This window comes from Haplochromis burtoni, unplaced genomic scaffold (assembly GCF_018398535.1).
Source record: "Haplochromis burtoni strain Fernald_Lab_line unplaced genomic scaffold, NCSU_Asbu1 Contig_145, whole genome shotgun sequence".
NCBI lineage: Eukaryota > Metazoa > Chordata > Actinopteri > Cichliformes > Cichlidae > Haplochromis > Haplochromis burtoni.
Genome location: NW_024582506.1, coordinates 1,363,846 through 1,382,387, shown reverse-complemented (window position 1 = coordinate 1,382,387; position 18,542 = coordinate 1,363,846). Strand labels below are relative to the sequence as shown.

The 18,542-nt window shown below is 39.5% G+C and overlaps 1 protein-coding gene across 1 annotated transcript in view; it reads left to right on the top strand.

Annotated features, from left to right (window-relative positions):
- The first annotated feature begins 5,663 nt into the window (after nt 1-5,663).
- The window catches only part of cspg4 (chondroitin sulfate proteoglycan 4), a 75,640-nt gene continuing 62,761 nt past the window's right edge, over nt 5,664-18,542 (top strand). Inside the window, exon 1 of the mRNA XM_005931715.3 lies at nt 5,664-5,840. Within this exon, the coding sequence (XP_005931777.1) occupies nt 5,765-5,840 (76 nt within the window). The 5' untranslated portion in view covers nt 5,664-5,764. The remainder of the gene's footprint in view (nt 5,841-18,542) is intronic.

Below are 18,542 nucleotides of genomic sequence, written 5' to 3'. Positions count from 1 at the left end.
TTAATTGAACAAATGAATAAAAAGTGAGCTATTATACCAAAAGAAAGTGGGTTCGTATTAGCTAAAAAGGCATGGAGAAGTGATAGCTCTTGGAAAAAGTTAAGGATATGCAGTTCTCTTCTATTTTCTCGTCTATAGGGTTCTCACTGCTGTCTTTGTTCAGGGGGTGCTTGATTATTACAGTGTGTCTTAAAAGCATTAAATCATGGTGATCAAAACAGACCACTGCGATTATCTGGCATTAAGCTCAAGTCTCTATCTTGACATTGGAAAAAAGGCTTCACATAACATTGACGTAGTTTTTGTGGTTTAATCAAGTCTGGAGTTTTGAGAGCGCGGGGCGGTCTGGCCAGACGGCTGGAGCAATGCACGAAGGTGATATTTGAGACTATGTGTTGAAAGTCGAGCTTGCTCTCTCTTTCCAGCATGAATTGAGAGGTGATATTTCTGCAATATGTGTCCAGTTTCTGCTCTATGAAAAGACTGCATCAACAAAGACAAATGACATCTGATAAAACTTGTTGTTGTCACCTGAACTGACGCTAACCTCAGGCAAGTTAGTGAGATATAACAGGAAAAAGCAATGTGTGTTATACTGTAGCAGAAAAGTATAAACACTTCTAGATACATAGGTAGATATCCTTTGAGGTAGATACATATTACGATATACATTAATCATTTGTCCTTCCCACAGTGATAATGCTACTAACACAAATACAAGTGATAGGGAGCCAATCTACAGTGTTCATTTATAAAAATATCTTTTACATTAAAAATGTTTCAATATCAAATTTTCATCAGACTAACATAAACCTGTCAAAGTCAAATAAGAATCATTTTAGTTCAGTATTTCCAATCTGTGTTTCATGTGTCTTTGCAGATGTAAAAGGATGGTACAATAAGACAACATTGAAAGGTCTGCTAAATGCCCTAATTTAGCTTAAACAGAAATTCAAATGCTGGGAGGAAAAGATTGATTCAGTGGCAATTTTTACTTACCTGCTACTTACCTGGCATATCACTAGGTGCACTCATATTGGTGCGTTACTGCTACATGGCAATACCGTAAGTGAAATCAGTGGCCACTGTGACTTAAAGATTGGAGAGAACAGTTGGAAAACAAAACATTTTCACTGTTTCCCCAGTTAGCAAATAATCTCTACTTTCTTTAACCTCCTAAGACCCGAAGTCTTCAATGGCATGCATTTTTAATTTCTCTTCAATATTTGGGCTGATTGGCACCTGATGAATGTAAAAACAAAGAATTACCAGATTTCTTTTATTTTTTTTACCAAATCTTTGTTCCTGAGAAAAATGAGATTCACATATGAGGATATTTGTTTAAAATTTCAATAGCACAGTAGCAGTATAATGTCCTCGTAAGTGGATATCAGGCCCTTGTAGAGCAAAATGTAATATTTTGGTCTAGACAACCCAAAATGTGATGTCCACATATGTGAACGCCAGGTCCTAGGAGGTTAAAAAAAATGGCTCTCAGATTTTCTTAAAAATATTTTCTGCATGTTCGGGAGTTGTGCTTAGTCCCTTAGTTATAGTGGAAAGAAATCTAAATGCTTCAGCATACTAAGACATTTAGGACAATTTGCTCCCAACTTTGTTTGGGGATGGCCCGTTCTGGTTAGAATATGACTGTGCACCATCGCACAAAGTTTTAATGAGAAAATGTGGTGTAGAAGGACTTGACTGGCCTGTACAGATTTCCAACCTCAACTCGATAGGACAACTTTGGGATCAATTGGAGTGGGGACTGTGAGTCAGGCTTTCTCGTCACATGTCAATGTCTGACCTCACAAATGCATTTCTTGAATAGTCAAAAATTCTCATAAACACTCCTGAACCTTGTGGAAATCCTTCCCAGAAGAGATGAAGCTGCTATAGGTGCAAAGGTTAGGACCTAATGGATGAAGAATGGGATGTCACTCAAGTTCATATGAGTGTGGAGGCAGATGAGCGAATACTTTTGGCAGTAAAGTGTATATGTACTTGTAGATATCACAAGTAGATTAATTATTAGATTGTTTTATTTTTGTTTTTACATTGATTCTTTACTTGCTATGAAAAACATCACCAGGGCTGTGACTAAACAAATAAAAAATTAAACTGTCTCACGTACATTTAAACATTTCTTTACCAGAATGCTGAATTACAACCCATCAGATTCTCCCTTGTTTTAATGACAGAACTGTAATTAATTCTATAATGCCCTTTGTATCATATTTGACACATGAGTTTCTGAGACCTCTATCTCATCAACATGATCAATACTTGCCATAATTTCAAAATGTTAGGAACAAAATTCTTTTTTTGTCTAAAATTAACATTGTTGTTAACAAACAGTTGCCAAAAACACCTAATGTATCAAATGTGATACAAAAATATATAATAAATATATCATAAAATTATATCATACACAAATTGATATTGCAAAAAAAATTGTGAATTTTGTTATAAGGGTCAATAAACATCTCAGTTCCAAAAAATCTGAATTTTTGGGCTAATTTTTTGATGGGTTGGGTCTTACAGGGTTATGGGCAATTGTAAATAAAATGCAGTTGTTTAGTTATGTCTCAAAAAGTACTTTGCAAGGAGGACCAACTACCTCTTGAGCTATGGCCCAGCCAGTGGAATGAACTGAACCATGTTATCCATGTGAATGGGGAACCTTATCTTCACCTTCTGGACAGAAACATTACTCTAAATGAATGCTAATGTTGCTCCTTGAAATATTCACAGGCAAATGATTCCTAACAAGTCCGCAGCAATAACCGCATCCCTATCACAGACACTGTGCTTCAAGGTAGTCCTGCTGGACTATGGTGGCAAAAAAAACCCCAACAGATTTAATGGTATATCATGTTTTTTTTCACTAGTGGTGTTTTTTGCAGTGTAATGTTTGAGTGAATCTTTATTTGCTTTTGTCTTGTGCTGCACCACAATACATGCACACATGCAGAATATCAGCATAATGTAAAGAGACAGCAATTGCAGACAGCACAGCACAGCTGTAAAAATAGGCATAAAGAATTACACATAGCGATGTAAACAAAAAGCAGATGTTTTACGAGGTTGGAAATACATTCAACATGCTTGTAGACCTCGAGGATACGTATTATGTACTTTGTGAGCATATTTGAATGTAAACAAAAACCTGTTTGTTTAAAAGCCTCCACAGGACACCTTTAATCACTGCATGACCATATTCATTATTACCAAAAAAAAGTCTCATAAATAGCATCAATTTACTTTAATATAGACAAGTTCACACATATCTACTTACATCATCTGTCATGCTTATGGTAAAGGGGTTCCTGGTGTTGTGGGTTACATAAGCCTGCCTTTGCTTTCACATACTGCAGGAGCCCACTCATATCAGTGGGTGACATCCCTCCAGGGAGAGTTATGCATCCCCAGGGAGGCGAGAGCATGTCATTGGTGTAAACGGTTGGCTAAGGCTCAGAGGGAGCGTTTTAATTGTAGCTTGTGTCATGTTGAAATAGTCAGTAAGGCTTTGGTGACAGAAAAGGTTGCCAGCAATAAATGGTGTTGTGTTACAAGTATGATATGTTTTTACAGGTCTTCCAATGGTCACAGTGGCTCATGCTCTTTTTTGAAATGTGGAGAAATGAGGTCTTCTTCATGTTAAATGGATCTACGCCTTTGTTTTATTCAACACAATCGTGTTTTGGAGAATTGGGCTTTTATGCTATTTAAATAAAAAGTGCTTATGTGTACAATGCATTCAAACTTAGAATTATTACATTGAAAATACACAGGAGCAGGTTTGCGGTTTGTGGAGGCCGCCATGTTCCCAGCATCATATTTGAATACAGTGGCTGGTATGTGGTTAGAGACTGGCCACATACTAGCATATTGCCAGAGAAGGGGTACTCTACACCAAAGAAGCGAAAATGTCATCCTCTTTCTCATAACCTCAGGCCTCATCTCCTGAACTGAAGCCAGGGCTCTAACACATGAAAATGTGCATAAACATGTTATTTATTCCCAATATTGTTGTAGTTACTTATTGTCAGCAGATTAGACATGCGACCCTATGCAACAACAGTGACATGTTATAAGCCTATTCTGCCAACTAATATTAGGCTGAATCATCCTAAAAATAATATTTTCTGATAAACTGATAAACAGTTTGATTACATTCTCACATCATATGAGAGTTTATTCAGTAAGGGTCAGACAGAGAGAGCAACAACCCGACACTGACAGCTGAGGTAAACAGTAGACTCCTACAGATAGGAGACAATTCTGGGGCAGCTCCAGAACCAGTCTAAACAATAGCAGAAACACAGGAACAGGTCTCTCTTGGCTAACTAAAATATGTTTGTCCTACAGTGACCACCGTAGCTAAGATTATGCACTATCCACATTATGGGATGGGAAGTTTTACACATACAAGACCATGTGGTTGAAAGGAAGCTTGTTATTTTCTCCTCAGATGTATGAAATACAACTGAGAGACAAAAAGTGCTTATTTTAAACATTTCAGGTTGTCCGTTCACCAAGTCTGAGACTAACAAATATGCAGTCCAATCAATCCACAGTTAATGCAAAAAGCTCTCCTGACTGTCATAAGTCATTTGAAATTATCTGTAATATTTCACATGCCAGTTAATTTGAAGGTAATTTCAGAGGCATTGTTTGTTCAGCTGAAAAGCAAAAGTCTAATTAATCTGCACGGGCTGCAGTGAACGGCGAATAGCTATTGTAAAGTCATTCCACACCTGAGAGGAAGTGTTCAGAATATTCTAATTGTATTCCCATTTCAGCTGTCAGCAAGAGTGACGAATAGGTTGCCAATCTGCTGACTGTGAGACAGATGAAATTGAACGTTCAAGCTTTGCGAGTGAATTTGAGGTTTAATCTTAGCATCCAGCCAGAAAATACTAATCCTTGTGATGAGTGTATGCATGTTCATTACCAGAAATGAAAGTATAAGCCAAGTGGAGAACAATCAGCGACAGCACTCACCACAAATAAAGTCTTTCCCAGAGTGCTTTATTTGCGCAGTAAAACTTTTCTATTGTCCCTGCCTTATCAATAGGGAGACAAGAGAGAATGCAAATCCAGAGCAACCAACCTCTACTCCACACTCAAGTGCGAGCTTAATTAGCTTCAGGAGCAGGTTTGTTGAACAAAAACATGAAGAGCCAGACATTGATCAAGGGAAAGGCTCGAAAGATAAAGCACCAATGGCAACCTGAGTTGTCTTTAATTAAAAGTAAAGGGTTTATCCTTGCAAACGGGAGCTGCTGGTCTCTAAAGGGCACTCCAATTACAGACTGAGACAAAAGGGAAAAAATCCACTGGAGTAGTGAGCTTGTCGTGTCAGAGTTTTGATTTGTGTGGTGTTACAAAAGCCATGTAAATTGATGCGTGTAAATTTGTTGTGTGCGTGTGTGTGCGTATGAGAGACAAATATATGTATAAACGGGTATTGTACTTGTAAAAATATGTAAGTGTTGGGTCAGCAAAGAGAGTCTGGTTATGATTTTCCATTCTTTGAAGATCTGTGTGTGTGTAACGTGTGCACGTGCAAGTGTGCTGGAGAAGGGTAGGGGCTGGGGTTGGAAAGAAGGCGTCCCTCTAGCGGTCCCTCCCCAGCCCTGCCCCTTCACATAGAGAAGTATCTTGTAGCAGGTCCCAAAACTGGAAACTCATTCAGTCTCTTCTGAATGGAGTGTCTTTAACACAACAGTGGAGGACTTAACTCTTCAGCAACGAAAATATGAGAGCCCTGCATCTGGTTTTTGTTGGTGCCTTCCTGAGTGTACTGCTCTGCCTCCCCAACCCTGGTCATGGAGGTAAGTGCCACTGCAAATCCCTCTTTTAGTGTCCTGGCTCTCCCCTTCTGCTCCCATTTGTCAGAGATCCACAGAAAAAGATCAGATCACCATCTCTGTCTGAGGCTTCCCCTCTGCATAAATCCAACCATGGTTGGCTGACAAGTTAATCCCTCAAAACAAACCCAGTATCAACGTTATCCTTTACAGATGCTGCACTGGGGTACAAACTTTCTAAGTAACTCCACATCAGATCTTCAGTTGTCTTCCTTTTACTGTTGTTTATTCATTCTCACGGGACACATGTCACTCACTGTTGTAAAACCTTTTATATTCTTCGATGAAACTCAATACACTGAGGAAAAGATGAGCAATGGTCTGACCACTTGTCCAAAGGCTGGGGCAACATCTGTCGGCTTCTCCTCTATCGCATTTTTTCTTCTTTTTTTTTTTCTTTTTTTTGCTTTCAAGTCTGTGGTGAGCTGAATGAGTGAGCGCATTTACCTTGGGAATGTTTGCATTGAAAGCGTGTTGCCAAAAGGCAGGAGGTAGAGAAGTTGAAGCCCTCTTAGCTGAGGTCCTGCTGCCGGCAGCAATGAATGGCTCTTTGAGAGGGGAAGTGCACAGTGGCAGGCAGAGCCGCTCCTTATCCAACAAGAGAGAAGACAGATGAAAGTAGCAGTGAGAGAGAGAGAGAGGTGCTAGTAAACGAGTGAGAGAGGCAGTGTGTGTGCGTTTACAGGAAGCAGCCGCTTGATGGCCAAAGGATTATACAATGATCCCTTAGAGTAAAGAGGTACAGATATACTTTCTCACTATGATGAGCTAGTTTAGTCCTGCTGGATGCAAGTGCAGTTTATGTGAGATGCAGAGTGCTGTGTGTCTTAATGGGAAATGAAACCCCCCTGTCTTCAAACAGCTTAAATAACTCACATTGCCACAAAGTTGTACACATGGCAAGTTGGCATGTTCAGCCTTGGACTTGAGCAGCTGTTGGGCCCATTGTTTTCCCCCTGCTGTCAGATTTTCAAACCCTCGCTGAAAATTCCACTCCAATTAAGTCTGGACAAATGTCTCCATTGGCAGCTAAAGTGAAAAAGTGTCCCTTGATCTGCATGTAGGAGTATTGCTTTGTTTTAGTGGCACATAGTCAAAGCTCGGCCGGGGAGCTGGACTCAGTTCTTCGGCACTGTGATCTGTTCACGGCAAGCATGAAAAGAGTCATCTGCCATTCTGTTTGCTCATTTCTAGATAAACCCTGCTGACGGGTGTGACAGTGACCCCTCTGCTGAAGAATTAGCTTTACACTGAGCAAACAGTGCTGTCTGAGTACAGAAAAATATGATTTGCTAGCGATTTATAGAAGCCTTTTGCATAACTGTAATTTATGTCTTTATTTAGATATAAAGTACACATTCACATGTTGGTGTTATAGTTACAGTAGCTTTGCAGTTCTCCACATATTTAAGATGAAATGTTCCTTTGATTGAAAATGTGGCAGAATATAACACAAAAACTGCACCGGGGAACGATTTCTCCTCATCTAATTTTCTGCTGGCACAATCCTCTGTGCCTCAGTGTGAACAGCACTCACCCACTGACCCTAGAGAACTAAATGCTAATGTTGACCAGATGTACCAAGTCACTGATTAGATTTTGGCCCCCTCTGCTCTACAAAATGCCTGCCACAAGCTGTTGGGGGATTCTTCCATAGGCATCCTAGAAGGCTTACAGAGGGTTTCATTTCCTCCCAGTGTTTAAGTCTTCAGCTGTCACGGGACATGCACGCATGCACAGTGTCCAGATGCTTTGGTATTTTTTGTAGTCGTTTGCACCTTTCTACTGGGGATGCCCATACTGAAGTGGTAGACTTGTAGTCACTTTTATTGCAGTTCTCCAAGTCCAGAGAAATATAATCACTTCTGCCACAACAGCAGAAGCAAGCAGCACAGTGAGACGTCCACTATCACAACATTTTATATGAGCTTTCTTCTGTGGTGCAATATCCCATTTTCCAATTGAGTCTTATGCTGCTGTTTTTCATCCACTTAAATTGCTGTGAAAAAGTATTTGCTCTGTTTCTGATTTTTTTATTTTATTTAATGTCACACTTACCAAAAATCACCCCAAATTTTTTCATAGTACTCACGTGACATGTGAATTAATGCAAAAATGCAGTTTTTAAAAGATGATTTTATTTATTAAGGCAGAAAAAAAGTCTTTCACATAACTCTGGAGGAATTCTGTCCCAATCTTCTTTGCAGAATACTTTTAATTCAGCCACTACCTGTTTAAGGTGATGCCAAAACATCTTGATTGGATTTAAGTCCAGACTTTGACTAGGCCACTCCAAAACCATTTTGTATTGCATGCTACTAACTTGCTGGTGTGTTTCGGATCATTGTCCTGCTGAATAACCCAAATGAGAGTACGCTTGAGCTTTATGGCACAAACTGATGGCCAGATATTCTTTACTTCAGGATTTGTGAATAGAAAGCAGAATTCATGGTTCCGTCAATTACAGCAAGTCATCCAGATCCTGAAGCAGCAGAGCAGCCCCAGACAATCACATTACCACCACTATATTTGACTGTTACTATTATCTTTTTTTCTATTAAATGGTGTGTTAGTTTAAAACCAGATGCTTTTCTGAAAATGTGGGAAATTGTGTTCTCTTTGGTCAGCAGTGTTTTGGTTTTTTTTGCCTAGAAACACTCCCACATATGCCATTTTTGCCCAGTCACCTTCTTGTTTCTGAATCATGAACTCTGACCTTATCTGTAAGGCCAGTGGCAAGTAATGTCTGCAGTTCTAATACAAATTCCTGCAACAAAAGCGATATTTTTTGGACACACAGCCAGAAAATCTGTAGTATTCTGTATTCATTCGTTATGAGAGCACTTTTTTCATATCAAGAGAAACTCGCTTTATCATGGTTGTATCTGAAATTGGACTTGACATGTTCCTGTTCTGAGTCTTTAAAACACCCTGCAGCTCTCTATCTGTTCAGCAGACTTTAAAGCTGCCCTTTAACAAAGTTTGGAAAAATTGGATGGGTAGTTATTTCCAAATCATAAATAGCTCCCCAGTGCATACATGTTGTTTGGTTGCCCTGGTAATAGAGTTTTTCCTCATTTTTCTGTCTGTTGATAAGTGCACAAAGTTTGATGTTCCTAAGGAAGTCACATCTACTGCCACTCCCACTGTTGGCTGTTATTTACTTATTTACTGATTTCCTTTTTTCTTGCAAATCTTTCTAAATTAGGTATCTTGTTTGTTGTCTTGTTTTTCTTTCTGAAAATCCATTTATGAGATGTAGGCATTTCTAAAATACAGATATGAACAGACAAGCCCCTGCTGGCAGAACAAATGCTGCTGTGCAAAATGCTGCCAATGAATATGTTATGAAATACATACCATCTATCATCGCAAAAGCACTGTTTGAATTCCCATATACCTAATTGAGGAAGCTTTTCCTAAATTGCTCAGATAACACACATTAAGAGAACATCTACTACAAACAATATCAAATATTTTATGCACATTTGTAAGTGTTTCAGAGATGTCTTTCTGCTGAATGTGTTTGCATTTTCAATTGCAAAGCTTAACGAAGGGATTTGCATCCCAAGACTGCATATGAGCCAGCTATCTCCCCATGGGTATAATGTTACTATGGTAACAAGAAAAAAAAATAAATATGGAATTTGCCTCGGCTTTGTGAAGTGTCCGTATACAAGGCCTCCACATGTTCCTTGAGAGTTGGCAGGGAAAATGGTGTGACTACAAGTGTCTGCACAGAAGATTAATAAATCCAATATTTGTGCTGGGAAATTGATGAGATTGGCCTTTATTCCAGGTTGTACTGGTCCCGCAGACATGCTTCGTGACCCTTCCCTCAACTTTTAGTCTAAACACAACGTAAAGCTAAGATAGGATAGAAAAGTAGCTTTTGGAGTAAATGTAAACAAAAAAAATCTGTGTTTATAAAAGGAGGGAAGAACACACAGCTCCTCATCTGCCTTTTCTCTCTCAAGGGAGGACCAGGTGCTTGTAGCTCACAGTGAAATGCTTTTGTATTAAAACTGAGCGTCTTATATCCATGTTAGTGTTGTTAGTACACTGTCATAACAATGCTGGGTTCAACATTGCAGCTGACCAATCACGTTCTCTAAGCTTAGAGTTAGCATTAGCCAAGAAGTTAGCTAATGCGATGAAAAGCTATCACAAGCAAACCAACATAAGTAACCTAAATTTGGCTGAAAGCAAAGCTAAGTTGGTAATATAGTTGTTGTTTTGCATAACTTCATAAAGAAAACTTTAGAAATGCTTACCATTTGTTCCAAAAGAGAGTTTTGTATAAAGAAAGACTTTTTTCCTCTTTTCCACCACAGTGCAGGGCAACGGCATCACAACATGACTTATCAGTTTCATGTTGATCCTAGTGGACCAACATCAGACACACCCATCCACTATATAGTGTTTGCTACATAGTGGACACAGTTAGAATAAGTAAACACTGTAACGGATAACAGCACAATATATACACACTACTACCATATTAATCTATGCACACCTATTCATTTCTGCATACTTTACCGTAAATGTATCCACTTACAAAAGGATGAGAGAAACTGCAACTGTGCTACAAATCTTTTATGAATTATCATTATGCTTTTCATTTCATAAGCAAGCTACTTTCCACTAACACATTTACAGTTTAAATTGACCAGCTAAAATCTGTAATTTGAAAGTCATGCTGCTCTGGCATAGAAGGAGATGAGCCACTGCACGGTTGAAACATCTGAGGAGCATTATGCTTGCCAGGCACTCTCAAAGAGTAAGAAAATCAAATTAGCTCCATATCTGGTGTCTCTGGGTTTTGTTAAATTTTTTATTTTTTTTTATTTTTTGGGGGGGGGGTGTTTGTTTAATAACAGATAAACAGGCTGCAACACATGATGTCTCGATGGATGTAGCACTCCTTCTTCTGTACACTACCTTTCATAGAGTCACTTCACTGCTTTGTAGTGCACTATAGGGGAAATTCACAGTCAAGATATAGAAGGCTTATGCACTTACAGAGCGAATTGGTGGACAGTTCAGACACAGCCATGTTTTATTTCCCAAGAAAATATGAGCTATAATCTGCTTCAAAACACAATAATACAAATCCCATCATTGAGGAGAAAGCAGGGTTTTGTTGTTTTTTTATCTTAACATTTGCCTTAAAGAAAACAAAAAAAACCTCAACTCTGATTGCTTATGCACTGCAGACGAAGTGCATGTCATCAAAAACTTAAGTGCAGTATATGAGTGGCCCTTGTACTTGAGACAACATTCTGCTCACTGCCAAGCTCCTTCTTTAATGCGTCATGGAAATGAGGCCCTTATTTCATCTCGAAGCATGGACGACTATCAATATTGATAATGTTTCTCGTATGATATAACCTTCCTCACTTCTGCCTGCCTGGTGTTTCATCCTGCCACTTTCAGAGAGAAAGTTTCAGTGAGTCGTGGTTTATTAACTGCTTTTTTTTTTTTTTTTAGGATTCTGGCCTGAGGCAAACATCATTGCGAGAATCCAAAATTAGCTGTATAGGCAACCTGCCTTACCCTGCTCCTTTCCTTTCTATAGCTTCATCTTGTTACTACAGGTAGAATTTTATATTTGACCTGCAGCTACAGAATGAACAGCATGTCTGTTCAGTGATTACAGTGGCGGGCCAATAATAGAGTTTTTTAGAGGTTTGATTGCTGTAAAAGCAATAACTTCTGTCAGCTTGTCCTTGAGCAAGACACTGGTGCTCATTCACAACGTGCTGCTGTGGTCAGATAAGCAAGTCAGCTACAAGCAAGAAATGTAAAATACAAAAGGCCTTAGAACAGTTGGGCTTGCTGACCACCTTATCCTTTCTTTCACCTCAGCAGCACAGCCCCAGCCAATTTACAAGGTGTTTTCATAGTTTCCGTCATTTGCATTAGCTAGCGGGATCCCAAGAATTTGGATGACCTTGGAACAACCATCTTGGAGCCCCAGACGGTCAGCGTCTAGTGCATATGCTTCTAAAATATCATATGATAATAAAAATATAATTGATGAGGGGCCATGAGAGCATCTGGAGTTACATTTTTGATAGTCCTAGTTTGAGCTTGGCTCGTGTAATGCAAATCCTTCTGTTCCTGTCATAGGTCTTGACAGGAAAGATCACTGCATTGACAAAAAAAATGAGCCATACATAACAAAATCTGAGTAACAGAGTAATCATAACATAGGATGAAGATATCAAGTTTATCAAGCTGTCTTTTATGCAGCTGTAGATGTCAATGCCGGAGTAAGAGAGAAATTCTGACATTGAGGCATTCAGTGTCTTCAAAAGCACACGTGATAAAGTACATATCACTTTATTCTCAGTGTGATGCGAGAACCCTGAAAAACAAAACATACAAATACATGTCCCTTGCCTTGAAGACTCTGTACTCCTCTGGCAGATGATCTTTCCAACATTGTTCTCTTTGAGATTGCTGGCTGTCATTGGAAGGCGGCTCAGATTATTTTTTAGGGTTATGATCTGCTCAGAGCAGGCAGACAGCCCACACACAGAAGTCATTTAGCTTGGGGTGTGTGCACAAAAGAGTTTCTGTGCATAAACACAGGCCCAGATTTTGTCCCTAGTTAGACGTTCAGAAGCTATTCCAGCAGGGCTTCCTGTGCTGTTTTAACCCCTTTCAAGGCAATCAGAGAAGTTGGTGGTACGGTTGAGTAATGGAGATTCTGTAACCAGATTTCAGGTCTGTAGGTGACAATTTGGAATTTCAGATTGTTACAATTACCTCGTCGCCATACAATTTTCGGCAATTCTTACCTACAGCAGCAACAGCACGGGGTTATAGCTGCGCCGGCAAGGGAGGAAAATAACTGACATTTATCAAAGCACCACACTATACAAAAAATGTGACCAATAATTTTTCTCTAAAACCATGGCAAAAAAACAAAACAAAGTAGTGAATGAATACCAATGGCAGACATAAGTGAGAAAAAATATTATTTAAATTGCTTGAGAGAGTTATTGGTGGTGGAGGTGTAGGCAAAGGGTAAAAAAATTGCATAATAATAATTAGCAAACATCACATGCTAAAACATATATTTTCCTTTTAAATCTGTCCAAGGTTATTGATGGAATATTTAATTACACTCGTTGCAACATAATGTGTTGTATTTACATCCTGTTGCCATGCTTTGTCATTTGCTTAAATTACTAGAGGCTGTATATCTGTGTGGGAATCTAGCCACGCATACAGTAAGGTCCAGATTTGAAGCACCTTGAGACACTGAAACTGAGAAACACCTGCAAATTCGATGCATGTTGACAGTGTAAATTTTCATTTCTGTTTGAAATGGATGAGATTTTCAAGGCAAGTATTCATATGAAGATGCTCAAGTTTGTGGCCAAACTCCTCAAAATAGTTACACACAGCTTTTTAAGGTGGCGGCAGGTAGATTGTTCCGGGTCCTTGTGGATTTAAGCTGTCAGAGTGCCTTCTGTCTCCTCAGGCTAATTCAAAAATATTAAGACCACGACTCTTTGGAGTCCAAACCACCTGCTGAAGTACTTGTTTTTCTTCTTGTCACTGAAGATACTTTTTGTGTGTACTCCAGTTTTGGTGCTATGAATGTAAAAAGCAAAACTTAAGGTTCAGTCTGTCAAAGGAACTGAAACTTTTTTATGAGCGTTGTTAAGGAACCAGCGTGTTAGACACACCCTAAAATACATTTTTGGCATAGGAGCAGGCAACCTTGTACAGTAAAGTACTGCTCCCCCACCCCCCACCATCCCCCCCAAAAAGCCCACAAAACAAAACTGTAATAATGTGATAATTTTATGCACATTATGATACCTGTAGGACCGCAATGGGGCCAGAATCTGTGTGGGACATTTACATTCAAAGTGTGTTATGACCGTGAGAATGATGGACTTGCATTCTTAACTGGCTGCACCAAATGAACTGTGTTTATTTTTGATAAGAGCTGTCGGGGAGTTTAGTGCCCAAAACGAGAACTCTAGAGAAAATTCTCATCATCACAGAACGGTCAAGTTTTCAATAAGCAGGAATTATGCATGACCAGATGTCTCGATATGAGCCGCCTCTATGGGGTTTTCTTGTTTTGTTTGGGTTTTTTTTTTTTTTTTGAGGACAGTCTATTTTATCATTTGAATAAAGAAGAATCCATTCTGTTCTGGCTGCCATTGTTTCCTTTATCAATTGAAAATACATGAAAAGGAGGAGGGGAAAGGGATTAACAAAATTTCTTCTCATTCCAAAGACCTTTTGTGGAATCACTTATTCCCTCTAAATCAGTTTTCAAAATCTTTCTTCTTTGTTTGTCTTGTTGATCATCTCATCAGATGTTTTTTTCTTTTTAATGATCATATGACGTAAATTATGTCTGTGTTTTTATTGGGGAACAGTGCCTTCTTTGTTGAACACTGCACTGCCTGTTACTCACATGTCCTGGAATCAGACAAATGTTGCCAGTAGGGTAACAAAAGGCAAGCACAGGCGCTGGAAAAGCAGCATGAATCATGGGAAAAATGTTTCCAGTGTTGAGCTGATTCATATGAGGACATGTTGGGAAAAGCCTGAGGTTTCCACTGCAACATCTGGAGCTGGCTTGGTCAGTTAGGAGCGAGGCAAAGCTGGAGGCTTTAATCAGACTGTCCCACTGATTTTGCGTACCGAATATAGACAAAACATCTGTGGTGGAAGAATGTCAATTAGCCAAGTTTTGAAGTATTCTCAGGGTTGCTTGTTGCTTTTTGCTTGAAACAGATGTACAGACTGGGTTGTTATCAGGAGCCATTATTAACCTCCTGGCAGCCCTCCAACTTCCTGAAAACGAAGTTTTGTATACAGTCAGCCAAACAAAATACATCAAATGCTGTACAGCAAATGAAAAAAGATGGCAATATATTATATGTCGAACTGCACATTTCTCAAGTTTAATTGTTTTGTTCACACTGTTCCTTAGAGAAATGAGCATGCTATTTTTAAGTGAATCAGTGGTAGTGTGCAGATGAATATGACTCACTGTTTTAAATATAGAGAAATCCACTTCAACTGTGGGGACTCCCTCCAGCCCAGAGGGTGTATGACTCACAAGCACAAGGCTGCAGTGGTTAATCATGAGACATCAGACTCCAGACTAATAGTTTTTTGTGCTTCTAATTAGTCGTCCACTCCTAGTTGTTATAAGCCTTTGCTCCAGGACGGCAAGACGAGTTGCTGCAGTGCGAGAACCTCCAGGGACAAACAGCATAGTTCTGCTTGGCGCATTTGGTGACTGACAGAGTTTAGAGTTTTTCCTGCAAACTCCTTAGATGTGACGTGGGAAATTCTCCAAAAAATTTAACACAGATGTGTTTTTTTCACATGCATGATTTTCAGCGATGAAATTCCCCTTTTTATCCAAATAGCTAGTCTCCTGCTATATTATTCCAAAAACACAGCAGGGGGCTGCGGTTAGGACAGACACTTTTCACAGCATGCAGACCAGCGCCAGATCTCATCCTGTTGAACATCTTGATCAACACCACGGAGGGACCTGAGCAATTTGAAGCCAGGTGGCCTCATTACAAGCTGGGTTCATACAGAATCAAGGGGGGTGGGGATAGCACCAGCCCTGGGATCTGGCATTCTGGAATAGCATGGCCTAGTTAAATATAGCTAGACAGTAGCGCCAAGCAAGAGCATGTTGCTTCACACTAGGCTGACGAAAGAGACAAGGGAGGAAGGGAGGAAGGGAGGAAAAGGGGATCCAGGGTGGGGATTTTGGCTGTGTGTATGTGTGCGTGTGAGAGAAAGTGTTTATGTGTGTTTTCTTTATGCATTGTGGCTCACACAGATCCCAGTGTTGAGGGACCAGAGCAAATGTCGTCATTGCATTGGTTACGAAGGCTTAAAATAACCAGAGGAAATGATGTGTCCCATGAAGTTTAGTTTGACTGACTGTCTGCAGTAGCATGAAGCAGAGAACAGCTACACAGAGGAGCTGAAACACACGTCACTGCTTTGCCAAGTTACACAAGCTCCTTGTGCAATTATGTGTTGAATCTTTCACACAGTGATGGCAAAACAGATCCTCAAAACCTGCTGTAAAAACATATTTGCTCCCTTCCTGATTTCTTATTTATTTGCAAATTTGTCACAATTGGATGATTCAGGATATTGAGGAAAATTCAGTTTTTCATGAATCATGAATTAACTGTGATTAACCGTATTCACTAGCCATGCCCAGGCCCGATGACCGACAGACCTGCTGCATCGAGAAATCGCTTAAATACAACCTATCCGACAAAGTGAAGCAGGCTAAAAGACTTCTAAAAGTAACACATCATGCCACCATCTAAAGAAACAACAGAGAAGCAAAGTCATCGACATATATCCAGCTGGAAAGGGTTACAAAGCCATTTTTAAGGATTTGGGACTCCAGATTTAAGTCCTCTGGTTCTCTCCAGTTTTTGACCTTAGAACTGAAGAAGCTTCTCGGATGAGAGGTGAAACATCTTCAAGCAACTTAAAGAAGTCCAGACGCTTTTCTTTCCAAGCTTCTTAGACTACGATGACCTGGATGACTGAGAACCTTCACAGTTATACAGTGAGAGTCATTATCAAATGGAGAAAACCAAAATTCAACAACTCAACCAGGAGTTCACAATACAACCCCGAACAACATCTAAAGAACTGCAGGCCTCACTACTCTCAGTTAAGGTCAGAGATCATGAATCAACAATAATACATAGACTGGGCAAAAATGGCATCCATGCAAGAGTTGAGGCATCCACTGCTGACCAAAAAGAACACAAAGGCTCATCTCACATTTGCCAAGACACCTCTTGATGATGGGAAAATATTCTGTTCTTAGCTGGGCTTGATCTGATGGTAACAATATTGGCTTTCCCATGTCTATAAAGCTCTTTAGAGGTTGTTTGTTCGCTGTATTTGTTTTGGAAGCATCTTCACTTAGTAGCTTAAAGCCTTTGCAGCGTTTTCTACATGAACACGACCAACACACTCATAAAACACATATCATTTTGAACCATTGCATTACATTACCCAATAATTCTCTATCATCACTAAGCATGTATTCCCATTTCAACGCATTATTAACGTGTCATCAAAGGGGAGGGAGATCAAGCTCAAAAACAACAATAAGCTTTATTAAAAACAATTAGAAGAAGTAAATATATATTGCCCTTTAACTTCTCATTAGAAAATGAGAAAAACAAATCGGGACTCTAAGCAACTGACAGCAGCAGGCGGGTGCATTGAAGTCAACAAGTAATCAGCCAAACCAAAAATGCAGATGATAAGGAAGGATTACTGTGATCCAAGAACAACCTGTTTTTTGTGGCTAGTTATGCAGTCTGATGTACTATATTGAGTCCGGCCTGGGCCATTGGATAGTCCCCATGGGAATGTGAAGATACAGAAAAAGGGAAGCTGACCATGTGTGACCCCATAGCATCCTGTCCTCTAACAGCCAAAAACACATTCCTAAGCTTCTCTTCAGAGCAACGCTTCATTGTACTTTACCACAGAGGAGATACTTCAGATATCTGAAATGTTATTGAGTTTGGTTTAGATTTGGGTAGCTTGATTGTCACCACGTGCTTACTTGTAGTAAATTGCTGGGTTTCTTTCTGCAACATTGTACAGTCTTCAAGCTACAATGCAAAGTGACCTGAGAAGTGGTGCTATAGAAATATGACTGAAGAGAACTGAATTCTTGTGTTCTCACAATTGCTGCTTTCTTTTTATGGTCTTCTGATCGGGAAGGTTAAGCGTAAGGTTTAAATTATGCAGGTAAAAGAATGTTTCCACTTGATTTCATAAAGCTAACCAATGATATATATATATAACCCATTTTAAGTATGAAAATCTCCTAGAAATGTGGTCCAATCCTTGCTGAATACTCCCCAGAGGCTGTATAGTGAATTTGCAGTGAAAGAGAGAACATTTGCTACACATAAGGGAACCAATAACTGCTGGATAGCAATTAGCTCAAGGCCAGCCTAATGGGGGAAAAACTGAACTTGTTTTTCTGTCTTCCTGCTTTTTAATGCACACAAATGTTTTTTGTTTTTTTAAATTACCGAACTCACAGTACTTCTTTGCCCTTTGCCCTTCCAGTAAACTTAAAAACTAATCTTGTACATATATGGAAAGGCAAAATGGTCAAGTAAACAAACTGTGTTATATAAACAGATGGCCATTTAGTCAAAGCAGGCTGGAGGGAAGCTTTGGAGTGTAGTTTAAGACTGTAGTTCCTACTAACTTTGAAAAGGATTAGATCTTTTAAATGTTGAACTAACAATTTGGGTCACTGGTTTCCATCTGTGGATGTCTATATATCTGTAATATACAACCAGTTACATCAGCTTTCTACATCAGTAGGTGAAAAAGCAATCATCATCATTTACTGAGTAATTAGTCTGAGTTCTGTCTCAAATGAGATAAGTAGGTGAAGGGGAGTTACAGTTGTAGTATGAGCCAAGTGAGACATTATGGATGGGGAAGCATGATTAGGAAGGGTGTGTCTTGGGTTTCACACACACACATACAAACAAGCACTACCATACTGTAGCAGACAGTGGAGGAGAGTTTAAGAGTTTAAAACTGAAATATCTGATCCCTGGAAAGTGTAGGCCAAAATAAGAATACCCC